This window comes from Cynoglossus semilaevis, chromosome 8 (genome assembly GCF_000523025.1).
Source record: "Cynoglossus semilaevis isolate Cse_v1.0 chromosome 8, Cse_v1.0, whole genome shotgun sequence".
Taxonomy (NCBI): domain Eukaryota; kingdom Metazoa; phylum Chordata; class Actinopteri; order Pleuronectiformes; family Cynoglossidae; genus Cynoglossus; species Cynoglossus semilaevis.
In genome coordinates this window covers 14,664,341-14,691,048 of record NC_024314.1, presented here as the reverse complement: position 1 = coordinate 14,691,048, position 26,708 = coordinate 14,664,341, and the positions used below count along the sequence as shown (strand labels likewise).

Here is a 26,708-nt window from a genome sequence, read left to right as displayed (position 1 = left end):
ACATTTGTAGGGATGTAACGAGGCATCGTGAATCGGTTAAAAATAGATACAAATGCATAAAATAAAAAGAGGTAGGAGTAGGCTGCCTTATCGCAAGAAAGCCACTTGTCATACCATGACACCACACACTCTACAGTGTGTACAGTAGGTGGTGGTATGCACCTAAAAACGTTGGTTGTGAACCACTATTAAACCCTATGTTTTGATGATTAATCAGTAAAATTGTGAGTGACGTTAAGTTTTCAGATCTTCTTAACTTGGTTCTTAGACGACGAGTCCACTTTAAAGTTGAGATAGTTCCAGTTAAATAGAAGCTTTCTATTAATCACTGTCTTTGGGTCCAGAATCGAATGTCCGTTTAGTGAAGGATGACACCTGACCCCCAGACATCCTCTGATTTGCCAGTGACACAAATAAAAGAAGACAAAAGCAGGCGGAGCAGGTTTCCAGGTACAGAACCCAGTAAATCTAAATTTAACTGTCGGCTGCGTTTCTGTCTTTAACAAGTGGAAACAAAATTGCGATTAAGGAACACAATCGACCCGGGCTCCTCTGAATGGAAAACACATGAGGAGTCAGGAGCAGTGAGAAAGAGGAGGCAGAAAGAAAACAGAGGAGAAGACAGGAGTCTTTTTTTATCCATTCAGCTGCTCCTCTCTCAGAGCTGACTCCTGGCCAGTTGTGTTGTGTGGTCTTGAATTACACAGAGGAAGAACAGCAGAGCAGCAGTCACTTGATACAGTGGAAGCACAAGGAGAGAAACCGTGTGAAGCCTCCAGAAGCTCTGCTGCTACATCCTCACAACATTCCTGCCTGGAATTATCTGGGAGAATACGAGGCTCGGATCAATGCTCTTTAAATAAAGGAGTGTTTCCATGACAGTTACTACCACTGAGAAATCAAGTAGAATTTTAAACTTCTTTAACAATTTTAATTACTGCATCAAGGTTGTTTTAATCCAACAGTTTGCAATTGACAACATTTAACATTTTAATCTTAGCCTTTAAGCTTCCTAAGGACTTGTGTAAATAATTTTTAATTTAATCAATCACCTTTAAGCGCTACAAATTTACTCTAAACTATCTTTAAATGTATTTCACCTTCGATTTTGACTGGATTTTTTTTATAAGTGCATGCTTGTGACCTCCACATTTACACCAAAACAACATAGGGTCACTGTTTATGCTTAGGACTTAGGGTCAAGCTGTGGCCAGAGTGCCCTCTGCTGGACCATAAACTTATCAAAAACACTTTGATAGGTATGAACGGTCTGTGTACAACACCTCAAACTACAGTTATGTGTCACGTGTCTTCACACTTCTATAAGTAGATGTTGTGTATAGGACGCAGGCACGAGACAAGTCTTGGTGCTGTTTACGTACATTTTATGACCCACTTGCACAGAGACACCACCAGGTCATCTACTATCACGTCCACTCATCTCCACACCTCTGTGTCACCGGGTAGAATTTCTTGTCGATGAATAGTTTGACTGTAAGGATAATCCTCTCTACTACGAGCCACGGCCCTGAACCTTAAAGAAAAAACAAACAGCTATGCCACTACCCACTGACAAATCGGTGTACAGTGGACTGACACGGTGTCAGGTTGATCACACCCGTGGTTCTGTAAAACTTCAAGGTCAACCCTGCTGCAGAGGCTGTCTGAGCTGTTTTAACCTGAACCTGGGATATTTTAATACAGCTCATAATAGGCAACGTGTAGGTGTGATAGTATTCATTTATCTTGTTTTTTTATTAATAAATGTTACCTTACAAATCACAAACAGTGTAAAGAGGAATGTTTCTATAGAAAACACCAACAATCACCTTGACCTCCATGTCTTCCATCATCAGTACCAAGGACAGTCAAATAGTGGAAAGTCCAGCACAAACTTAACCAGCTACAGTGACCAGATTTTACCAGACTTTTGTGACATATACATTCTTCTATAAATAACAACTTTTCTGTCAAACAGCTGCACATTTATATTCACATAATAAGTCATGCATGAGAGAAGGAGAAGGCTTACATTTAGTTAAATTAATTATTAAGTTACCATTAACACCTTCTCCAATATTCTAACATATTTCAGAAAAGCTGTGTTTTTTATATTTTTATACATGTCTGCAGTGCCACAGTAGATTAATAAGTCAGTGAGGTCACAGAATGGAAAGAAATTTACTCAGGTAAAAACTCTTTGCAGTTAGACGTTAAAGTTGTAACTGGCAGCGGAACAACACTTGAAACGCAGTCAGCGTTGTGCTCTGGTGTTAGGTATTAGCAGTCTTTACCTGGGTTTATGTGGTCGACGCATGAGGAGGAACTTCCGCCTTACGTCAGCAGTCTCCAACGGCGGGAGATATAAATCTTAAATTTCACTCGAGGATAACTACAACGAAAAGGTCGCGTTTAACGGCAGTCATGCGTTGAAAGTTGTCAGGCTAAACGTTGACGACATCACCAGCAGGTGGGCGGAGCTGTATGTGTCGTTAAATCGTAAAGAGGGCAAAGTTTAATGTTCCCGTTCAACGTTAATAGCGTAACCAGCGGGAGGGCGTAGCAACGTGTGTGACGTCAACATTACATTATGTCATGATATAATGTAATTTCATTACATTTACATTTAGCAGACGCTTTTATCCAAACCGGCTTCGATGTAACCAGCGGGTGGGTGGGGCTAACTGTGGCGTTAATGATTGACGGGTGGGGCATCATGGGTAATTTAAATGTCCACTTTTCATTTACGGGGCGTAATTTCATGTGCAGTTCGTCACCGTCAAAGGTGAAACGTTAATAACATGGACAGGCTGATGGTGTTTGATGGACTGATGTGTTTATTATTGTAGTTTGGAGTTTGGTTTTTATTGTTTTTGTTATTTGTAAGGTAGAAAAAGTGTTAACTGACTGGTTCTGAGTTGGTTGTCTGGTTTGTGGTAGGTAGAGCAGCTTCACTGATTTGTTGTTGATTAGAAATGATTAAACAGATAAAAACAAATTCATTGTTTTGGGTTTTTTTTTTCAATTCACTGATCCCATCAGCTGACATCAGAGCAGGTGATTTACAGTGAAAACCCTGAGCCAGCAAAAGGGCAAATGAGTAACACCAACCTCCAGCCCCTCAAACATAAATACAGCACAAATACTTTATAGTACAATGTAAACATGCCAACGTAAGAATAACATGTAGAGATAATACACAGACACAGAGAATCATTTGGACAGATTGTCTGCATGACACTGAGAGCTGTGTGTCAGACTCTCTGTGAACAAATGATCGATGACAGAGGGATGTGTGTGTGTGTGTGTGTGTGTTTGAGGTGAGATTGCAACCAAGGGAGTAACAACAGCTGAACCTGTCGATGCCAGTTCTAAAACATAGCTGGATGTAAGGGTTGTTCACGGTCAGGGGGGTTGCAATGTACGCAGCACTTACACACACACACACACACACACACACGTGCACTCACACACACAGCTGCAGTATCACCAAAGACAAACTCAGTGTGTTCATTGTCCAGGAGTGTTAACTAAAGGTACAGTTCATAAATAACAGCTGTGTGATATTTTACAGTGTGTGTGTGTGTGTGTGTGTGTGTGTGTGCACCAACCATGGACCAGCAGATAGTCCTGTGCATGCCTGTGTTCACATTCAGGATTAAGTTCTAGCTGCAGGAAATAAATAGCTGTGGTATCACACAGACCTGATCCAGGTCTTAGTTGAACCTCACCATTGACGTTTCGACTGAACTCCAGGGACAGTGGTGGTGGTGGTCTGTAGACCACGGAGACCTGCTCCTACAGGAGATGACAACACACCATGTAAAATAAAATTAGTTCACAAAGACTTAATGTTTGTGATAAATATTATTACAATAAAAAATAAAAATCTGTTCAGACCAAAGTCCGTAGAGAAAATCAGATATTTTAGCTCTGAATAAAGGATTTTAAATGCTCAGGTCACAAAATAACACATTTGAACTTGATAGTGGCGGCAGCTGAGCTACAACAATTGTGTGCTATAATGTAAACCAGTTTTCTTTTTGAGCCCTGGTACTGGAGAGTGAGGGTTTACACACTGTTGGATGTTGTTGTTTTTCAGAAACTAACATGCCTACACTGTTGTTTTATTGGATGTTTGGAGTCGCTGCAGTGACTCACCAACACTGCTTTCACTTTCAATAAGTCAGATCATGTTGCTTTCACTGGAGTTGAATAAGGTACACATATTGCAATTCAAGTCGGAGGCCCCAGTGTATGTGTGTGTGTGTGTGTGTGTGTGTGTGGGCAGGAATGTGCCTGCTGAAATGAAAAACATAAATTTTCCATTGTTGCATTGGCCGATGATCTGTAAGAACCCAAAGTTTACACTGAGCTGCAGACAAGAGTCCTGCTGGAGGCACAGTGGTACTGTTTTCACCTGTGTTTGCGTGTGTTTGGCAGAAAACGTTTGTTGTGAACAGGAAGCCCCTCCCACTGCAGCTAATAACTTTAACACTTCTTCTTCTATTCCTTCCGTCTTTAGCCTCTCACACAAACGGGACGTGTTCACTTCCTTTCTGTTTGGCCCTCACGTCCCCCGTGGGCAGTATGTTTGTGTGTGCGTCTTATGCAAGCCTGTGTTTCCCTGAGCCACAGTTACAGTCACTTTACTCATTCACTTTACTCATTCACTTTACTCATTCACTTTACTCATTTCCGTATCAACGTCTTATATATTAGCATGACGTGAAATTGTCTTGAACCTAAATTGATGAAATAGATGATAGAATTCTGTATTAAATTATAATAATTTCTAATCATCTTCTAATTTCCAAGCAAAGTATGACATAATATATTACAAAATACTACAAAAATGAAATAAATATATTTTGAATCATATTAAACAGAAACAACGTTTGGCTCAGTTTTAGATTCTTGTAGCTACATTTTATCTGTTTGGCCAATTTTTTTAGCTTTTTTTTCTCCTATTTATTTTCTAACTCTCAGCTATAACTATTCAATATTCCATGAGAGTTTTTATCTTTTTTATTTTACTTCTGACTAAAACCTAAAATGATTTGCCATATAATTACCTGGACCTGCTAATTGGTTAGCAGGTCCGACTGGCAGTTTGTCTTCCGGCCTCTCGTGCACAGAAACAGCTGGTTAGATGAACGGGAATCAGGGACAGAGTTGGTACGTGACTTCCAGACGAACGCTTTTAAAATATTTATAGTGAGAAACGGGAATTCCCTCGGAGTAAGATCTTCCCACACAGACAGCAGCTTCTGTTGGAGGTGGTGACAGGAGGTGTAGTCACGCTCAGAGAGGGATTTGAATAAAAAAGATGAATGAAGTGTGATAGAGGTGATGATGACTCCCCCCTTCACCTCCCCCCCCCCACAACTGATTCACCTCTTCCCCACTTTTTACAGAAAAGAGCAGGAAAAGCAAGAGGAGCAGGATGTTGTCCGAGGCTCACTTCCTGTTTTCTGCTCCTTTTCCAAGGAAGTTCTGTTGATGCAGGTGGAACACCAACTTAACCCTTTCCTTCACCCTCTCCCTCACTCTTTTCTTCTCTGTTAAATTCTGGACTCGTTTTTGTCTAAAATGGTTTATATTTTTACCAACCAGTGAATACCAGAGAAGAAGAATGTGTTGACGAAGGGTGTGAAACATGTTACAGTTATCTAAATATGGTTTTGTTTTAACAAACCACGCCCCTAATAGGGTTGTGGTTAATTACAGAGTCAAAGGTCATGCCCAGGGATACGTGGACTAACGAGGTCTGACGTTTAGAAGATGGCTTGCTTCACCAACGGATCACAGCTCCTTCATGAAAACAAAATAAAACCTCAGTGGCTGCTGTGCCTGAACCCAGGTCTGAACCCCCACACCCCCAAATCTCCTCTCCCTCATCTCCTCACCCCCCTCTCACTGCCCTCCACTCAGCCCAGCTCTTAGAAAAACTCTGTGGCTGCATTTCATTATAAATCATTCTCCAGTTTTTTAGTGGGCCGCTCACCAGAGTTTCCATGACATCATCAGCTGTCAGTCTGTGAAGCTGCTCGCTTATAATCAGAAATTCAAACCAGGGCATGAAGCATGAGCAGCAGCAGTAACAGCAGCAGTAGCAGCAGTAACAGCAGCAGTAACAGCACCAGCAGCAGTAACAGTAACAGCAGCAGGAACAGCAGCAGAAACAGCAGCAGTAACAGCAGCAGGAACAGCAGCAGAAACAGCAGCAGTAACAGCAGCAGCAGTAACAGTAACAGCAGCAGCAACAGCAGCAGTAACAGTAACAGTAACAGCAGCAGTAACAGCACCAGCAGCAGTAACAGTAACAGCAGCAGGAACAGCAGCAGAAACAGCAGCAGTAACAGTAACAGCAGCAGTAACAGTAGCAGCAGCAGTAACAGCAGCAGGAACAGTAACAGCAGCAGTAACAGTAGCAGCAGCAGTAACAGCAGCAGGAACAGTAACAGCAGCAGTAACAGCACCAGCAGCAGTAACAGTAACAGCAGCAGTAACAGCAGCAACAGCAGCAGCAACAGCAGCAGCAGCAGTAACAGCAGCAACAGCAGCAGCAACAGCAGCAGTAACAGCAGCAGCAGTAACAGCAGCAGTAACAGTTGTTGTCTCCATCACTAACTTCATTTACTTTTGTTTTTCCAACCCATAGTTCAGCTTGACCTCAGTGGCACAAAGCAACCACAGGGGGCAGCAGTGGACCACCATTTCCCTGAGTTTCTCTAATGACTTTGGTCTAAGAAAGAACATGTTCTCATAATGACGTTGGTCAAACCTTCAGGTTTGTCTAATTCACGTGTGAGAGGCTGTGAACTGGAAACACACACACACTCACACAGACCTTTGTTGTCATGTTTTATATAATTAAACTTCTTCAACTGCAGGATGTGAGTTGACCTTTGACCCTGGAGCCTGATCCGTTCAGTCAGTCCAGAGGAAGGAAGACGGTGTGTTGTCCAGCAGAGGGCTAAAAATACCACACTTTAAAGTGGGAGTCCAAGAATCTGCTCTGCGGGCGGAGGGATATGAGTCAAAACACAGAGCAGGTGGTGTGAATCTGTACGTGTGTGTGTGTGTGTGTGTGTGTATGTGTCTGACAGGTAGCTGTAGCCGTCACACACTCGTCCAATCAGGTGTCAGAAAAGCCTTTCGTGTTCTTCTCCTTCTGTTACCGTTTTTGAACATGTCACACAGAGGAAGTTCACAGAGTCCACTGCTGCACTGACTGACAGCTGTGTGGCCTCTAGGGGCAGCACTCACAACACAAACACATCCTGGCTTTGGTGGAGAAAATCACACAAAGGCCAAAATATTGTTATTATTAGTTTGCTTTAAAACAAAAACATTTGATTAAATCATTTTTACAATTCTCAGGTAACTGTATCAATATATTTTTCTGAATTCTAATTTTCACAGACAGATAGGAGCAGGAGCCTGTCTTGTAAAAATACGCAATTTTCCTTTATTGAATTTCCATCATTACAGTTGCACACAGTCAGATGAAGTGTCTGTAGAAAGGTGTTGATTTGAGCTGGAAACAACAGTCGTCAGTCTTTTATAGCACAGGATTCAGTGATGACTTAATGAACTGAGAACTTCTCTTCCTGTAGGGGGCGATGGGAGCTTTAGCCACTCTAACCCTTAGTCCCTAAACCTAGTGGAGAGTACAGACCGAGTCACTCCCATGTACTTTAGCATCTTCAGCTACAACACATGCGCCACCAACACTAAAATAAATCACATGCGTTTCTCGTCCGTTCCAAACTTGTCACATTCTTTAGCAACAACAACAAAATTCCAAATGACATGGAAAATAAAGAAAAAATGTGACTTTTTATTTTTACCATAAGGTGGAAGTCATGAAGGATGAAGTACTGATTCATCCACTTCAACAAATAGACCGTGTTAGCTGGGCTGTAGCTAAATGTTATTGCTAAAGTTTTGAACAAAGGGCAAAGGACAAAAAAATTAGCATTAACCACACATTGACACAACAACAGGAAAATAATTATTTGTAATTGGTTAACAGCTACGATGCTAACGATGCTAACTGATGTTTTTCCCGTTTACATTTAATTTAGTTCTTTTTCTTTTGGACATTAGCCTAAAAGCTTAGAAACCTAGCTAATTGGACGCTAAGTTCACAGAACATGCTGCTAGCTTTGCATGGGCTAAATGGGCAAGTTATCAAACCTAGCTGCAAAGCTAACTTTAGCCAGCTCAATTTCTTATCCCCCCCACTCCAGCCCACCAATGAAAAATGAAAACAATGTTTTTTTCCTCCTTGTGGAACCAAAACTAAAATAAAGGTGAAGCAGTGAAACAGGTTCTTCATTGGAACACACAACGTTCTGTTAAGAACGAGTGTCAAACTCTGCTAACGCTATGACAGGAAGTGAACTTTGATGAGAGGCACCAGAAAGTCTGAGAGTTACAGTTTAAAGCTCTTCACGAAAGAAAGACCAGGAGAAAAACAGAACACAACAAACACAACAATGTGACATCGCTGACAACGCCCCCTTCTGGCAGACAGCAGTTTGAATAAATTAGAGAAACTGCAGTAAATACATGTGAAAACAATGTAAATTAAACATCAGTCACATTAATATTAATTCAATTCATATTTCTGTTAAATCCAGTTACAGACCTGGACTGAGGTCGGCTCAGAAACACACTCACACACACACACACACACACTGAGCAGGATGTCAACGTGTGTGTGTGTGTGTGTGTGTGTTAGAAGGATAAATAAAGTTAACTTACTTTAAAGTTCCAGGTTCTAACCTGTTGAAATCCTCAGGACAGCTGAGGTTCTGAGTCCATGTTCTGATGATGACGTTCTTCTGGAGATCAGGTGAACGTCTGGAGCTCCACTCAGTTTGGACACAACCCTAGTCCTTGTTTGTACCAACAACGTTAACAGACATGTCGGACTCATTCACTCATCTTCTACAGTTAACGTACACAGAGCATTCACACTCACATTCACACCTCTGGTCAGTTCAGAGTGAACATGAACCTGATCTCCAACCTGCATGTTTTTGGACTGTGGTAGAACCTGGAGAACCTCACACACACACAGGGAGAACAGGAGAACTCCAAACAGAAAAACCAGCAGGTCACAGAAGGGGATTGAACCAGTGACCTTCTTGTTGTAAGGCAAGAGGACTAACCAGCAGTGTGACAGATAAAGGTGGACAGATAAAGGTTTGTTTGAAGTTGTTGTTAAGGTGACCGTGAACATTAGCAGGTCAGGTAACAGGTAATGACTTAAAGGGATTTGATTGGACCATCTGCATTGAACTTGAACATGAAATTGAACATGGACTTCTACCACTGACCCACAATGCAGTTTGGCAACAGAGGACAGTTCCATTCAGGCAGTCAGTCACCGACTCATCCACGCACACACGACATTAAGGTTATACATAGAGAGAGAACATCAGAACGCCACGACGTTCCTCTTTTTCCAGAGAACCTCTCGTCTTAGAGTTCTCTGGAAAAAGAAAAATATGTTCGAGGAAAAGGCAAAGTCAGAACTGACATCTGACATCACTTCCTGTTGTCCAGTTCACAGGTGACTTAGCTCCTCTTCCTGGGGAAAGAAGTAGTCAGAGAGACTGTGAGGTGGGCGGAGCCTACAGGTTTCCTCTTTATCAAACAGGTGCTCCTCTTCCTCCTCCTCCTCCTCCTCCTCCTCCGCTCCACCTCAGATTCTCCTCTTCCTCAGTCGCCCAGGATGACTTTGACGAAACTCGCCACGTCTGTTTCTTTGGCCTCATGGGAGGTGAAGAAGGGGTGTTGCTGTTGGAGGGTGGAGGAGAAGAGGTGAAGCAGAGGAGGAGAGGACTTGCTGCACATTTTCTCATTTTGAAGATATGAAAACATATTGACATTCTCTTCATGTTATTGACGTGTGTTTTCTGATTCAAATTCTTATTTCTGTTTTTTTTTTTCTTCCTTTTCCAACACAGGTTAAGATTTTAATCTTAATCATAGTTTGTAATAAACGACCAATCGCAGGCTGGTTCACGTAATCACGTCAACTAGAGATAATATTGTCGGTCTAACGTCGCCCTCTGGTGTTTGAGGAGTAGCACTACAGACGCTCACCATTAGCTCTGCGTACGTCGGCCGCTCCTTGGAAAATTTCTTCAAACTGAAATAAAAACAAACAAAAAAAAACAATACAATGAAAACAAACGTTGTTAACCCAGCGGTGTGAGAGAAAAGTTTGGCTGTGACGTCACACAATCAAGTACCACTGAGAGGTGAAGTCCACGAACTCTGCAGAGAACTGATCAGAAGCTGAGGTGAAGGTTCCTCCACCACCTGCTTCAGCTGCTGGAACGGTGTTCCCCAGGAGTCGTAGGGAAAACGGAGGATGGCCAACTCAATCTGAAGGGGGGATTAAATAATAAAGAACTAAATACAAAAATAAAAATGACATACAATAACCTAAATAAAAATAACAAAAAAAACTCCCAAAATGACACATACTTTAAATAAAAATTACTTCAAATATAAAATGAATGCAATCAGATTATTCAACAAAGGCAGCGTGAAGTCATGGTACCATTGTGATTCCTAAACTCCAGATGTCAGACTTCACATTGTAGCCTTTCTGGTTGGTCTCAGGGTTGATTCTCTCTGGCTGCAGGAAAAACACATGACATAACATTAAACACACTTATTACAAGTAATATATCACAACACACAAATATAGATATTTACAGAGCTAAAATCACTGATTTTCTCCATGGACTCTGGTGTGACAGAGTGAACCAGCTGACTTCCTACTTACTGCCATGTACGGTTTACAGCCAGCGTCCATGGTTTTGGCCACGGAGTCGACCAAATACCCACTGATGCCAAAGTCACACATCTTTACTTGCCCCTGGGTGTTGATGAGGACATTAGAAGGTTTCACATCTGCAGAGAACACATACACACCGATGTCAGTGCATGTGTTTTAAGACAGGTGTCGCCATTTACTCTCTCTCTCCTTTTTGACCTAAAACCATTATTACGATGGTCATCACCGTGATGGTTATTATCACTGTTATTATTGTCATGGTTATTGTCACTGTTGGTTATTATCACTGTTATTATTGTCATTCTGTGGTACATGGTACGAGACCATGTGCAGACCCTGGTGGTCCTCACCTCTGTGGATGACCTGCAGGTGACTGTGCAGATGCTCCAGAGCTTTGACAACCTGTGATGAAGGACAGGAGTGAGTCAGATGTTCCTGCTGTGTTTGACTGGAACTCATTCCTGGTTCAGTTTTTATTTTTTGGTTGAAAACTCACACAGACGGTGATTTTGCCCAGGATCTCCTCAGGGATGGTCATTCCCTTCTCAATCACCTGTTTGTAGAACTTGTCCAGAGACGTGTCCATCAGCTCCATGCAGATCCAGACGTCACCCTGGTGATGAGGTCACAGGGGTCACAGGGGTCACATGACTCACGACAGACAGAAGGTGACAGTGAAGTGCAGGGTTGGAGTCTGGTTACCTCTCTGAACAGAGCTCCGTAGAAGGTGACGGTGTAGAAACAGTCCACCGTCCTCATGGAGATGTCCAGGTCCATCAGAAGCCTCTTCTGCTCCTGGGAGTTCACCGTGGCCCGGATCCTCTGGGACCAGACCAGGACACAAACACAGATTCAATCACTTGTGAAAAATGTGGAAGAGTGCTGTGGAACGTCTGACTGACTCCACCCACCTTCACCGCCATGATCAGACTACTGGGCACGTGCCTCATCTTGTCCACCACACCGTAGGCTCCTCGGCCCAGCTCACAGATCTGCTCCAAGTCATCGGCCTTCACCTCAAAGTTCTGCCCCACCAACAGTGCAAGGAGAACATGGAAAAAGCAAACAGAGGAAACACAGGTGACTACAGAGGCTGTTTACAGACAATCAGACCAAACTCTGGAGCAGAAGGTGGACAGCAATGGTCCAAGAAATCACCTTCTCTCCGATGGTGACGCATGCTTTAGAATCCAAATCTCTGGGAGGTCTGAAATAGAAACATTTAATATTTAAGATTTAATATTAGTTCACACACCAAACCTTATTGAGAAAATCAGTGATTTTAGCTCAGACCAAACCTCATGAACAAAATCAGTGATTCTATCTGACACAGACTCAGCAGCTGTTGATCCACTGTCCTTCACTCGTTAAAATGTGTTATTTTGTGACTTCACTGTTTGAAATCCTGTTCAGATTTACCTGAATGACACAAACTGACCACAGGAGGCAGCATTGGACCAACAGCACACCAACAATGTCTTAGTGAGCTGTACTGTATACACTGATTTGTTCTATGCACTGATGCAGAAAGGTATGTTTACAGTTAACATCATAAATATAATAATTATCTTTATAACAGCCAGTGAAGATGAAGAAGATGAAGAGTTTGAAGATCTTACGCTGCAGCAGGAGGAGGCTGCTCAAACACCTCCTTGGGAATCTTCAGCACCGGCTTCTTCTTACCTAAGAACACACACAAGTACACACATCAGATCACACACACACAAGCACACACATCAGATCACACACACACACACACAAGTACACACATCAGATCACACACACACACACAAGTACACCTGTCAAACTTTTACAGAAAGTGGGTCCAGTCTCCTCAGAACCAGACTCTGGTTCCTACAAGATCCACTGAGCACCAGCGTGGTTTGTGGTCTGAAGGATCATCTGGTCTGCTTTAAATTATTTATTTCCTGTGAACTGATGATCTGATGAGTTCTTCATTTTAGTTCCAAAATTTCAGATGGAACTGAGAACCCAGAGAGCTGAGTCCAGAGGGAGAACTAGGAAGACCTGATCCTCCCAGAAACTGGACCCATACAATGGATGGACAGTGACCCACTTCACATTCTGAGGAGAAACAATGGAAACAACAGTCCAGGTTTTCCAACCCCGCCCTCTGGTCCTGCACCACGTCTGGTGTCACTGATAGGAAACACCAGGAGGGAGGAGGAGGAGGGGTGGGGCAGTGGGCACAGAGACTGCTGCATGAGGGGGGAACCACGTGGTGGTCACCCACACATCCTCTCAGGCTGGAATCCCAACAATCCCGAGTGTTCCTGAATGGAATGCCACAGAGCTGTAGGAAGACGGGCCAATCAGAGACAGACGACCAGGGCCAAAGACAGAGGACCAGGGCCAAAGACAGAGGACCAGGGTCAAAGACAGAGGACCAGGGCCAAAGACAGAGGACCAGGGCCAAAGACAGAGGACCAGGGCCAAAGACAGAGGACCAGGGCCAAAGACAGAGGACCAGGGCAGCTGGTGTTTCTCCAGGAACGCTCCTTGAACAGCTCCTGCGTACAGACCTTACGTGAGAAAACCCTAAGGTCCTTCAAAGTCTGAAGTGACGGATCCTTTTCCAGGTGATTCCAGGTCTACCTCTAGGGTGCAGACATTCATTCTTCTGAACATTCTAGGAATTCTTTCACAGTTAGCAGACAACCCTCTGATCTTTAACGCCACACTTTTGTCCACGCTGGAATTCTGGGAATATCTAAACAACGTGCAGACCTGCGGTGATCAATCTTGGGTGGAGTTTTTGCAGATGGACAAAGAATTATGGGTAACTTAAAAATACCACCACATGCATCATGGGAAATTCTCTCTCCTTCACACTGGAACCACTGGAACAACCATGAACTTAACTCTTTGCAGACACCTTCTCTGACTATGAGAAACATTCCTCAAATACCTTCAACAGAGAACGTACAAGAACGCCTGTTGTGTATTCGCAGCACAGCTAAAGAACCCACAATCCTCTGGGAACGTTGTCAACAACACACACATGAACTTCCCAGACCAGGATCTTCTCTCCGGTCTGGTCTTTGGAGGATCTACCAGGACAGGATCCTGGACTCTGACCTCAGAAGCAGGAAGTCCCAGGGGGAGCAGGTCAGGTGAGGTGATGTGAGGTGAAGCTAAGTGGGTTTGAAAATAGCCCCCAGCGCTAACTGTCGCCCTGCGACCGCTCTGGCAGTCGGTGCGACACTCTACACTCCGCTCCACTGCAGCTGTCGGAATCTGTTCTTTTATAGGAATCATGTTGTCAGCAGCAGCAGCACTTCCTGTTGACTTCCTCAAAGGGAGTGTTGGGGGGGTTCTGGCTTGCGGCTGTGGAGGAGAGTGATGTTCATTGATGAGAGTCCAGAACATTGAGATGGACTGAAGGTCCACAGACACAGGACAGCTGATAACTGTGGACCAATCTGACCTGTCATGGCTGCCTGGATCGAAAATATTGATCACAGAAGATTGAGATGTTTTCAAAACCAGAGGTGATCAACACAGGGTCCATGGCCCCTAGAGGGTCCGTAGAGGTACTGCAGTGGGTTGGTGGAGGTTTCGCAGCTACAAATTCCAACTGTCTGTGGTGGTCTAGATAGAATTTGACCCTCTAACCAAGGCGTGAGCAAACTTTTTGACTCTTGGGTCCTAAAATCTGACAGCAGCTGCTGTGGAACGCAGACATCGCTGCTGATATTAGTCACTCGGAAGTACCACACCTTTGCAAAGAAGGAGACTCCCCCTGCTGGTGGATTTTGGAGTACGCATGACATGCGGGTATCTTAACTTAAATTGACCCGTACGTACTGTACATGTTTGTTTTGCATTTCCCTGTATGTATGTGTTGCATAATGTCTTTTCATTTATTTATATACTGTTCTATATACTGCCATATACTATAGAACTGAAACTGAATCACTGACTGTCATTCTCCACCACCTCTTCTGGTCCCTGTTCAGACTCTACTCCAGGGTCTATGTGGGTGGGTGACCATGACTGGACACATTGGTCATGTGATGCCATCATCATTGTGCAATCAGTGGACATAATGACATTGACAATGTTCAAGGATGATGTAATATCTGTGACATCTACAATCACCTGCCACCTGTTCAAACGTCTACTGTCTTCAGTCTCAGGGACGTCAGTGATGTCTCAGATTCCTCTGTCCTGTCCTCAGGTCAAAGGTGAAATCTCTTCAGTCTTATTGATCTGTCATTGACTGAAGTTGACTAGAACCTGATCAACTCTGGGACTAGTTCATCCAGAACCAGCTGTTGATCACAGGTTCTCCTCAGAGCTCCCTGTAGACGTGGAGTGTATTAAACCCTGTTGAAGCTCAGCTTACTGCTAGAGTTTTAGAGACAGACGGGTTCCTTCTACTGGAACCGTGTCAGTTTAACTGTTTCTGTGGGTTTTTAAAAAAATCTAGCATTAGCAGCTAAGCCTCTACTCTGTGTTTACTCTGTTCTGCTTCTTCTTTGGCTTCAAATGTGTAATTTGAGATGCAATACTGCCACCTAAAGGCTATGTTTTCTCCTCTACGACTCCAGGTGGAGAAAACAAATGAACCCCACTCAATGGTTCGACCACAGGCCCGGTTCTCCTCGACCCTGCTCTGTTTTCAAAACTCCCTTCATGGCTCTAAGGTTCTCCTGCAGAAATCAATGTAAGTCAACACAGTCCCGTGCGCGTCCGCGCGTGTGCACGTCAAAAGAGGAAGATGTGAAACAGGAAATGCATTGACCATGCATTAGGAGAGGGAGGGAAAACATGCAGGTTATTCAAGAGGGGAAAAGTGCACGGTGTTTGCGCTGCTGCAGTTGCGCCACCCGTGCACGCCGCTGCACACGCACTCGCACATGCACACGCCCTGCAGCCGTGATTGCAACAGTGTTGTTATTGTGCATGTTTCCTGCACTTTTCCTACCTCCCCGTGGCTGAGACATTTCCCTCTGCAGCTGCTGCAGCTCTGGTGGCGCTGCTGAAGGTGGTGGTGGGTGGAGGAGGTGCACAAAGATTTTCCTCCTCCTCCTCCGGGCTCTTCCTCCTCAGCTGCAACTACAGCAGCTCCTTCTCCTTCCTCTTCTCCTCTGCAGCTCAGATTCCTCGAATCTTCGTGCACTCGCAGCCTCCCTCTCCCCTCTCGCTCTCTCTCTCTCTCTCTCTCTCACTCTCATGGTGGTTGCGCAGACGGACTGCTGCACCAGGGCAGCTCCAGCTCAGGGGGCGCACACCGGAAACACGGAGGTGTTTTCTGCACAAATGCACGGAGCTGTTGGCCTCCTCCTGTAACTACTGCTCCTGGTCCCCCGCCTCCTGCTCTGCGTGCAGCAGCAGTTACATAGTGAAGGGCCCAGGCTGCTGCTGCTGCTGCTGCTTGAACTTGGATCAGAACGTTCTTCCTGCTCCGGGGGCAAAGGACGCTGGGAAATGTAGTTCTTTATGCACAAACGCGCTTTCAGTTTAATATGTAACACCGAGGTCAAAAATGTAATATAATTATTTAAAGATTATAAGCATGAAAATATAATGTGTGAAAATGCGCTTTTCATGATATATTATAATATATTGTATCATACAATATAATTGTTAATACTACTACTACTAATCCATTAGGAAAAGATTTTATTGGAACAACACACTTTTAACAGGTCAAGACACGTCAAGAACTGCAGCGACACCTGTGTGTGTGTTCTATCATTACAGTTTACTGTGATGGGTGAAAAAGCTACAATTATTAGAACAAATATAATAATTAAAAAACATTACATGACCAGAAAACGGAAAGTCACATAAAATAAGTAAACGCGCACAAGTGACCAGTGGGTGGCGCTATTAACAAAACACCAGGAGGAAAATGGTTGACATTAACAAAGCCTGATTTCATGAAACTTATACAAAAATGTCTAGTAGTATTTTTAAACAGTACTCTGTACTTCCCTGAACGGAACTATTTTCAGTGGTGTATAAGTACAAGTGGTGATGTGGTCAGACGTGAAGGCGTCGGTAGATGTTTTCAGTTCTTGTCAGTGATGAGTGTGTGGTACATTGGTTTTACAACAACATGGAGGTAGAGGGAGCCATTGAGCAAGTATTCAGAAGAGTGCTGGTTCAAGTCCGCCTCAGTCAGGAAGTCCACGTTCTCCTCCGAGCTCTGGTGAAAGTCGTAGACGTGTTTCACCACCAGCTTCCTCTGCTGCCTGGACATCACCAGCACCGTCTTCTGAAAGGTCACTCCAGCAGAGTCGGTGCTGGACGTGGCCGGGGTGACGATGATACGAGGTCGCCCACCCTCCTGCCCACTGGGCTGCATGGCCCCTACCTCCATGTACGTTGGCTTCATGCTGATTGGTTGCCAGCGTGGAGAGAACAAGGCGTTCCATGACACCCTCTTATTGCTGTGGTAGCTGCTGGGACCCAGCTGAGTCTGGAAGCTGGTGCTGCGATCGTCTCGGCTCGGACTGCTGATGGTCCAAGGTGAACCCCACATCCTGGACAGGTAGTTCCTGGGCACAAAGAGGCTGCAGTTGACGTCAAAGTACTTGGCCATGAGCAGCGGTGAGGTGGAGTGAAACTGGTAGGACAAGTAGAGCAGGTCTCGCACTGACTCCTGGTACCGGGTCAGCACCGGAGACTGGGTCTGCAGTCGGAACAGCTCCTGAGGAGGCATCATGGCGTATCGCACAGCCCTTAGAGCGTTCTCCACCATCAGACCGTCCGGATCATTCTGAATGATCCACGCCTCCAGACCCACAAAAAGTTCCATCTCACTCTGGACAACCAGGTCTGAACGGGGCAGCAGAGACATGAGCAGCTGACTGCTCATGGTGGACCACTCCCCACTCAGCAGAACCTCAGTCATGTTCCAGGCCAGGTGCTGAAGACAGCTGTCCCTCAGGGTCCTGTCCCCGGCCTGCACGGCGTACTCGTACCAGCCCACAACATGTCCAGACGGTGAGTCTCGGGCCAGATTCAGGATCATGTACTGGGTGACACCCTGCTGCAGACTCAGTACCTGGTACTTGGAGGCCAGCCTGTGAAGAGGAACGGCCTGGTCCAGACTCAGAGGAACATGTCCACAGTACAGGTACCTGCACACAGAGAACATGGTGTTGGAGAACTCTGGATGCCACTTCCTGTCCTGGAGCTTCAGGACTGTCAGGATTACAGAGGCCCACGGAGGGTTTAGTAATGACAGTAATCAGTACAGCTTCAGCCCACAGGGGGGCGCCAAAGCCCTTAATAGTGGAGATTTATGCATCTTTGTCTTCATACGTGTGTGCAACAATTAAAACAATTCAATGAAATGAAAGGACATCAATCATAGAAAAGGTCAAAAGGTCAGGTGTGAGTTCAACTCCCAGTCAGGCCACAAGACAAGTCCAGCTTCACTTTACTTTACTTGAATTGAATTTAAGGGCATGCAGCAAAGGCCGTCTTCTCACACACTAACAGACTGCCCACAACTACAGCTCCGTCTGTCTCCTCACCTGATGAACCCGTGGAACACGGCGGCACAGTCAGCGGACTCCTTCAGGTGCAGCGTGCTGTCGTTGCGTCTCAGCAGCATCTCCTGGAACACAGAACTCTGCAGACTCAACAGCAGGGAGTGAGTCTGGATTGTCCTCACCTCGTCAGTACCAGGTGTCTCCACCCGCAGGGTCACATCACTGCCGTTTCCCTGGAGCAGCAGGGTCTCCAGATGTTGGACCAAGACAAGGGAGTGTCTGATGGTGTCTACATCCACACCACCATCCACAGCTCTATCCTGGGAACCATCAACCTTCAGAGAACCTGCTGGAGAACAGAGCTGTAGAGCCTGAGCTTGAATAGACAATTGGTTTGACATAAACAGCCAGTAAAGAACAAGATTTTCTCTATGGACTTTGGTCTGAGCTAAAATCACTGATTTTCTCTATGGACTTTGGTCTGAGCTAAAAATCACTGATTTTCTCTATGGACTTTGGTCTGAACTAAAAATCACTGATTTTCTCTATGGACTTTGGTCTGAACTAAAAATCACTGATTTTCTCTATGGACTTTGGTCTGAGCTAAAATCACTGATTTTCTCTATGGACTTTGGTCTGAGCTAAAATCACTGATTTTCGCTAAAATCACTGATTTTCTCTATGGACTTTGGTCTGAGCTAAAATCACTGATTTTCTCTATGGACTTTGGTCTGAGCTAAAATCACTGATTTTCTCTATGGACTTTGGTCTGAGCTAAAATCACTGATTTTCTCTATGGGGTTTGGTGCAGTGATGTTCGTGATGGCCGCGTGTCGATACTTGTCAGTTTGCTCCAGGCCACACACTGTGGGTCAGTGAGGACAGAATCCAGGTCATTGATTGGTCTGGTTGATCCAAGGTTGTAGGTCCTGTTCACAATTGTTGTTGTTTGTTTTTTTACATCTTTTTCCTTAATATTTTTTATCTGACTTTATTTACCTCTGACTTTGATTTACCCCTTTGCCCGTGTTTTTTAGTTTTTGTTTTTTAAACATTTCCTGTTAACATTTCACAACTAATGTAAACTCATGTGAATTGTGAAATAATTTCACCAAAACAAACTAATTATTATTAAATGTTAGCTCATTGTATACCCAAATATTTAATGTAACCTGTAATTAGCTAAAACAAATCAATTCTACTTTTAACAAACATTTTAACAGCTATATAACCAAATCATCCTGACCACTATCAAACAGGTGAAGCAGAAGAAATCTTCAGTCAGACCTCAGTTCTTCAGACACAGACCTGCAGCACATTAGCATCACCCTACCTGTGAGCAGCAGCAGCAGCAGCAGATGGTGGTGGTGGTGGTGACCCTGTCGTCTCTCCATCTCTCCTCCATCTGGATCTTTAGCTTCAGTCTGGACTAGGACGAGCGGTGAAAGAGGGAGGGGCAGAGGGTGGGGTGTGGGGGGTTAGGGGTAAGGGGAGGAGAAGCAGAACTTGGGGAATAATGACTAACAATGAAAAGTTAATCATTACGTTTCGATGGTAAAACATAACGACAGCTCACCTAAATTAGCCCAAAGTCGCTAAAGTTAGCCCAAGAAACACGACTTGGAAAGTTAATTAAAGTTAAACCACACGTGTCTAGTGACAATAGGCAACAAATAATAATAATAATAAAGTACTTTATATTCCTAACAGTTTGCCCAACATTAGCTTGAGCCTTAGCAACAATGAGTAAAATGAGTGTAGAGATTTAAAGATAAAGAGTTCGAAACATTCAACGGAAGTTTGATACAATGTTGAATTTAAAGTAAAATGAGAAATAAAGTGAATGAAACCAACTCAAACTCACACGTAAAATAAGTCACCGTTCCACATCCGCCGAGACAATTCACACGGATGACTTCCATGTTTTAGTCACTTTTGAACACTAGAGGGCAGCTTTGTCTCACGCTCAGCAGGTGAAAGCCGGTATTAAAAAACAAAAACGTTTTTAACGTTCATCCTGACAATGTGGCCTGGTTTGTTAGCTCTTTGTTAAAGATCTGAAACAGTTCTGAAGGTGGATATCAGGTTGACACCTGGAACTAACCAGGAGTTCCCAATAAAATGGCAAAATGTAGACGTTCCTGTATTAAATGGAAACAGGTAAAAGAAACACATCATACTTGATCAGGTTCAGTTTAACTTTATATCACTGAAATGTTGACGTGAATCATTTACATAAATACACATTTGACTTTTTGTACAAAAACAAAAGGCCACTGGATCGGGAACCTCAGGCCGACGTGTCGAAGAGCTTTTCAATCATCTCCTCCACGTCTTCAGGTCGATATTTGTGATACTTCTCTGGGTTTTTAGTGAAGGAGACGTTTGCACAGCTGAGAGATTAAATTAAAAAAAAAATACATCAGTGACAGGAGAAAAGGAAATGTCACCACACAGAAAAGCAACAGGCAGAAAGGTGGCTACAGGGTCACTGACAGTTAGCCATATTGTGGTCGAAGGTTAGCAAAGAAAATACATAAACAGTTTACTTAAAGAAAGATTGTAAGTCTAGATAAAATCATTTTCACGTGTGTTGGTGCAGTTGTTGTTGGTGTGCGGCTGTAGCGTCTCACCGGTGCAGGAAGTAGGTGTAGGCCTGTGACACCACCTTCTTCTGAGCCTGACGAATGAAATCTCTCTGCTCCTTGTCAGGGACAGCCCAAACTTTCTGAGTCTTGCACACTTCCTCCAGACCTTCATTAAAGCCCTGTAGAGGGGGAGGCAGACACACATGCACACACACGCTGTTAGACTCTGCTGCTGCTGAAAGAAGATTTCCCTTTTTTCTGAGCCTCACCTTGAATTTGTCTTTTATCACCTGTCGTTCTTTGTCCTTTAGCTAAAAAACAAAACAGACAAGTGTTGACTCAGGAGTTTGTGTGAAAGCCGTGGATTTTATTTTGAAGGTTTTTTAAGCTTTGACCTTCATTGGCTCGTTTTGGGACACTTCACTGCTAACTGCTAACTTTTAGACAGATTTTGTTGTTTATTCTTCGTGACCTTTGACATACCACGGCCCTGACACTAAAACTGGGCCCTGACTCTGACCCTACCACCTTCTGACCTTGGATCCAGGCTGAAACACCGGCATGTTCCGGTCTGTCAGGTGCTCCAGGACCTTCAGCCAGCTGGGATTAGAACAGATTATTAAACTAGAGCACAGAGACACACAGGTTCTGAACAGGGTCTTGGTTTTATCTGGTACCTGCGCTGGTACATCTGGATCTGCTGCTCAATCAGTTCTCTGTAGGAACTTTCTGCTTTCTTCTGGGTCACTGTCACCAACTGGATTAACTCTGACCTGCAGACCAACGGGATTAGGATTTAGCCACATCTAGAAGATTTGTAGTTGTCTTGACTGTAGTGATGGTGTCTGACTGTAGTCGGGGTGGTGGTGGTGACTGTAGTGATGGTGCCTGACTGTAGTCGTGGTGGTGACTGTACTGATGGTGTCTGACTGTAGTCGGGGTGGTGGTGGTGACTGTAGTGATGGTGTCTGGCTGTTGTCGTTGTGGTGACTGTAGTGATGGTGCCTGACTGTAGTCGTGGTGGTGACTGTAGGGATGGTGTCTGACTGTAGTCGTGGGGGTGACTGTAGTGATGGTGTCTGACTGTTGTCGTTGTGGTGACTGTAGTGATGGTGTCTGCCTGTAGTCGTGGTGGTGTTGGTGACTGTAGTGCTGGTGTCTGACTGTTGTCGTTGTTGTGACTGTAGTGATGGTGTCTGACTGTGGTCGTGGTGGTGACTGTACTGATGGTGTCTGACTGTAGTGGTGGGGGGGGTGGTGGCTGTAGTGGTGGGGTCTGGCTGTAGTCGTTGTGGTGGTGGGGACTGTTCTGGTGGTGTCTGACTGTAGTCGTGGTGGGGGTGGTGACTGTAGTGATGGTGTCTGACTGTTGTCGTTGTGGTGACTGTAGTGATGGTGTCTGGCTGTAGTCGTGGTGGTAACTGTACTGATGGGGTCTGACTGTAGTGGTGGGGGGGGTGGTGGCTGTAGTGGTGGGGTCTGGCTGTAGTCGTTGTGGTGGTGGGGACTGTTCTGGTGGTGTCTGACTGTAGTCGTGGTGGTAATTGTACTGATGGTGTCTGACTGTAGTCGGGGTGGTGGTGGTGACTGTAGTGATGGTGCCTGACTGTAGTCGTGGGGGGGTTGGTGACTGTAGTGATGGTGTCTGGCTGTAGTCGTGGTGGTGGCTGTGCTGATGGTGCCTGACTGTAGTCGTGGTGGTGATGGTGACTGTAGTGATGGTGTCTGCCTGTAGTCGTGGTGGTGTTGGTGACTGTAGTGATGGTGTCTGACTGTAGTCGTGGTGGTGTTGGTGACCTACTTCTCCAGTGACTTGAGGATGTAGTTGTAGTTGTTGTGGAGGAAAATGGCACTGAGAGCAGAATCCTCATAGACCTTGGATTTACTAAGTAGATTGAGCTGAAGGTTCCCTAGAACTTTACCTGTGAGAAGAGCCAACAACAACAACAACAACAACAACATGAGTGACAGCTGTTACCAACAACACCAGTGTACTGATGAATCTGAGGAGAACAGGAAAGTCCTACATATGTAGGAGCTGAGGAGTCTTTTGTTGAAGTCAGAGGTGTAGCTGGACGCTGAGCTGCTCTCTGAAACACAAACACAAACATGTTAGCATGCAGGCTAACACTAAGAACCATGTTCCTCTGAGGGTTGAAGGGTGTCAACACAGACATCAGAACTCATTCGGCTCATAAATATAAACAGCTACATTTGATGAGGTCGGGGGCCTGGTTCTTACCTCGAGGGTCTAAAGGAATATTGTAAGTGTCGCCCAGAACTAAGGTGGGCCGAGGCAGAAGAAGAAGAAGAAGGAGGAGAAACAGAGAAGCAAAGAGAAGCACAAAGGTTAGAGAAGATGTTAGTGCAGAGAAAAGCCAACAGTCATCAGCCATGCAGCCAGAAGACAGAGGGGGCGGAGCCTGAACAACCAGGAAGTACAGGAAAGATGCTGTTAACAACAGGAAGCAGGAGAAAAGTGAGTGGAACCTTACCAAACACTAACAACAGCCCCTCCATAATTAATCAGTAATAAAATCAACATTAAAAGATCTTTACTGGTGACTTGACTAGTATCTGTTTGTACTTACAGTCACATTTGCTCATATTACTTTTCATTTTGCAGTATTTGTGTGTATTTGCTGTATCAGCTTCACTATGAATTAGCTTAGCATCAGCATCACCGCTGAACCGGAATTTAATAATAACATCAAAGTGATGGTGACACGACGATGAAGCTGCACCTGTGTACAGGAACCAAACAGTACCAACTGAACGGTGGGCCAGTACCAGGGTCTGATCCTGAGCTAAAGGCTAACTAGCCATGATCATCAGTCAAATACCTTGGGAGGCCAACATGGCTCCTGCCGTCTCATGGAAGTCCAGCAGCTGCTGCAGGAACAGGATGGCCTGCAGGGGGAGACAAAGGCAGAGGTCAGAGTGACTGCTGTTTCTGGTGGAGCTGTTGAAGGAGATCTTGGCAGATGGTAGCTCACGTTGCTGGTCAGCTCATGGACCGTTCCATCTTTAGGCATGTTGTATTCTTTATCCGGGTTGTTCTGAGGTCACAGACAGAGACGATGGATCGTTGAAGGGGTTTATTGATCAGCGATTGGTCCGAGGTTCTTACCTTGATGCTGTCTGCAAACTCCTCCAGAGCTTTAGCTCCGATGGTCTCCATGGAGGTGATGAGTGTAGGCAGCTTGTTCTTGGTGCTCGCTGCTGTCCCCTGCAGTTAAGAAAAAACACTTCAAAAATGTATTTATTTAATATAAAAACCCTGAGTTGTCTTGTTGTTGTTGTCGGGTGTTCAGGACCAGGACCTGCAGGGTGGTGTCAAACTCAGACTTGTTCAGCTTCAGATGCCTCAGGATGGGAAAGATGGTGAGAACAGCAGAGTAGTCGTGACGCATGATGGCTCGACGAGCCGCCGACACGATGTTGTCTCCCTCCAGCATCAGGTTGTCCAGCGCCTCCTGTGGACAGACATTATGGTCAAGTCTGAGTCCATATTAATTAATTAATTAATATGGACTAAAAAAATTAATTGTTAATTTTTAACAATTACCAGTCACAAATATTCATGTAGATCCCCCTGTTCCAGTGTTAGTGACCTGATGTTAAGATGGAACAGCACCGTGTGTTTACTATGATAACAATTTTACTGCATCTAAATTGTTAAGAAAACTCACTATACCATCAAGCCTAGCGTATCGCAATCTATCGCAATATATCACTGTATCGTGATACGTATCGTATCGACACATTCTTGCCAGTACACAGCGCTAGTTTCAGCACCCGGAGCTGTCCACCAACTTATATTTCGTAGCAGTGAGCCCCACAGCGCCCCCAGTTGTGATTCACTCTCAGTATTGATATAAATTTAAAAAACAGCGTTCTATTGTTTGACTGTAAAATAAATGAAATGATATTGACAGAACTACAGGTTCTGTGCTGTGGAGGACACGTCTGACCTGGATGAGAGAGTCGAAGGTTTTCTTCTGGTGATGTTCAGGGATGATTTCTGTCAGCAGGGCGTATTCACTCTGAGCCAGCTTCACAAAGGCACTGATGCAGTGGATGTAGGAGTCGATCTCGATGTCCAGGACGTCGTCCTTCCCTGAGAGGTGGAGAAGGAGGAGGAGACGAGGAGTCAGTGATGCTGAGAATTTCCTCTCAGGGTCAAATAAAAACCAGGGATGATGTCGTCTGTGAAGTGTGTGTGTATGTGTGTGTGAACGTTAACACCCGTCACCAGTGTGGACTCGGTCACCCAGGAGTTCTGCTCCTCACTCACCTGGTGCTGCCCCGTGCTTCTCTGTCAGGGCGTCAGACAGGTGTTTGACCCGCAGGTCGTAATCGTAACCTAATGGAAGGTGGGAGGCAGGAGGGGGCGGGGCAAACAGGTCCAGTCAGAACCACCCGGGAGGGGGGGGGCGCGGGGGGGTTCTGACTAGACCTGAGGGACAAACCTTAAGTTTTACAGTACAGCTGTACTGACCACCACCAAGCACCAGAGGGCGAAGGAGAAGAGGGGAAACCACCCCCACTAAAGCCAAATGTGAATGCAAGTGTGTGTGCATGTGTGTGTGTGTGTGAGAGAGAAGTAAGAAAAACCCAGGAGGTGACGTTACCTTCCAGTGGGGTGAGGTTAGAACCCCCCTTTTTCCCATCCAGCCCATGCTGTGAGTACTGTTTCAGAAGGTTCTGAGCCTTTCGAATAGTCCCTGGTCCCAGAAGAGAAACCCAGTCCAGAGGAGGAGAAGGAGCAGGAGGAGGAGTGAGGAGGTGAAAGGGGGGTAGGCAGCCAAATCCAAAGCCAGGAAACAGAAGAGAAGAAGAAGAAGAAAGAGCTGGAAAGTGAGTGACAGAAACATACAAGAACCAAATCCAGAGCCACTGAAGAGGACAGGTAAGGAGGCGGAGCCAAATACCACAGACAGAACATGGACCAAAGCTTCTGGTTCTTAAACAGCTGAACATCATTTAACCTAGTTGTGTTTCATGAAGAAGAAGTTTACTGTGTTCAACACCTCAGTTCAAATATGTTACATCGCAGATTTAGTAACCAATCAGTGGTGCTGACCGTTTTTACCCAGAAGACTTTGTCCGTTGTGTAAACAGTCTGAGCCGCAGCACCAGTACTAAAGGACAGACGCTGGAACACATCACTAACCAGGTGAGAGTCAGTTTAACACTTTAAACAGTTTCACTATCAACAGCAGAACAAACACATCGTGTTCATTCCATCTGGACTTCACAGGTACGTGGGTAGGACACATGAAAAAAAAAACATCTTTGTTTTCTAAATAAACTGCTTAAATGAGTTCAAGGTCACTGTTTCTTTGTTGACTGTTTGTCGTTTCAGTCGTTTTTGATTTGAACAAAGCACTGATTTGGTCACAGTCTAGGACACTGCTGATGTTAGCATGTTAGCAGAAGGGTGGCAAAGTAAATGCTAATGGCAGCAAGCTGTTAGCAGTTAGCAGTGAACAAATCAACAACAGTTTCATTAGTATACAAAACAGAGCATTATTAAAGTAAACGTGGTTTCCATGGTAACAGACACCAAGTCCACACAAACTGCTGTTAGCATGTTAGCAGACACGTACTACAAACACATCTCCACGTAAGCAAACCAAAAAATATTTATGTGGTACTGTTAGCTACTGGTCTAATCTGAGTACACGTGTCCTGCTGCCTACAAACAAACACATACAAACTGAACAGAGTCCAGATGTCTCTACAGGGAACTTTCTGGAATTCTACACTTCCTTTCTTAAAACCTGGATTCAAAGAGAAGCTGGATGACATCAGCAG

The 26,708-nt window shown here is 44.8% G+C and overlaps 3 protein-coding genes and 1 long non-coding RNA gene across 13 annotated transcripts in view; all 4 read right to left on the bottom strand.

Moving 5' to 3' along the window:
- Positions 1 to 3,109, bottom strand: part of LOC103382218 (uncharacterized) — a 47,682-nt gene extending 44,573 nt beyond the window's left edge. The window contains exon 1 of the long non-coding RNA XR_003050312.1: positions 2,295 to 3,109. This is a non-coding gene — a long non-coding RNA (uncharacterized LOC103382218). The remainder of the gene's footprint in view (positions 1 to 2,294) is intronic.
- Positions 3,110 to 7,451: 4,342 nt separating this feature from the next.
- map2k6 (mitogen-activated protein kinase kinase 6) lies at positions 7,452 to 16,249 on the bottom strand. Its single transcript, XM_008314930.3, is given in 13 exon segments — positions 7,452 to 9,816; positions 10,126 to 10,171; positions 10,275 to 10,317; positions 10,320 to 10,410; positions 10,589 to 10,666; positions 10,817 to 10,944; positions 11,179 to 11,230; positions 11,325 to 11,441; positions 11,531 to 11,650; positions 11,740 to 11,853; positions 11,987 to 12,035; positions 12,448 to 12,511; positions 15,780 to 16,249. Coding segments are annotated over 13 exon segments (999 nt in total). The 5' UTR covers positions 15,799 to 16,249; the 3' UTR covers positions 7,452 to 9,738.
- Positions 16,250 to 16,405: 156 nt separating this feature from the next.
- Positions 16,406 to 20,357, bottom strand: btbd17a (BTB (POZ) domain containing 17a). Of its 4 annotated transcripts, none has more exons than XM_025057401.1 (4): positions 20,165 to 20,357; positions 19,634 to 19,729; positions 18,343 to 18,649; positions 16,406 to 17,943 (listed from the first exon to the last, which is right to left on the bottom strand). In XM_025057401.1, exons 1-4 carry the CDS (start codon positions 20,220 to 20,222, stop codon positions 16,869 to 16,871), a joined length of 1,536 nt encoding a protein of 511 aa, XP_024913169.1. In that variant the 5' UTR covers positions 20,223 to 20,357; the 3' UTR covers positions 16,406 to 16,868. The 4 variants fall into 4 exon arrangements, with proteins under 4 accessions (XP_024913169.1, XP_016889946.1, XP_024913170.1 ...); XM_017034457.2 differs by having other exon boundaries at positions 18,343 to 18,646; XM_025057402.1 differs by having other exon boundaries at positions 19,634 to 19,724; positions 20,165 to 20,214.
- A 127-nt stretch (positions 20,358 to 20,484) lies between these two features.
- exoc7 (exocyst complex component 7) overlaps positions 20,485 to 26,708 on the bottom strand; it is a 15,114-nt gene continuing 8,890 nt past the window's right edge. For 4 of the 7 annotated variants that reach the window (XM_017034454.2, XM_017034456.2, XM_008314937.3 and 1 more), the window contains 6 exons: positions 22,690 to 22,810; positions 21,566 to 21,661; positions 21,425 to 21,488; positions 21,158 to 21,199; positions 20,934 to 21,067; positions 20,485 to 20,693 (listed from right to left, as the gene is read on the bottom strand). In XM_017034454.2, the coding sequence (XP_016889943.1) occupies positions 20,591 to 20,693; positions 20,934 to 21,067; positions 21,158 to 21,199; positions 21,425 to 21,488; positions 21,566 to 21,661; positions 22,690 to 22,810 (560 nt within the window). In that variant the 3' untranslated portion in view covers positions 20,485 to 20,590. Of the gene's footprint in view, positions 20,694 to 20,933; positions 21,068 to 21,157; positions 21,200 to 21,424; positions 21,489 to 21,565; positions 21,662 to 22,689; positions 22,811 to 22,915; positions 22,977 to 26,226; positions 26,232 to 26,708 lie in introns of all 7 variants that reach the window. The other 3 variants (XM_008314936.3, XM_008314934.3, XM_008314939.3) reach the window with 1 other exon arrangement.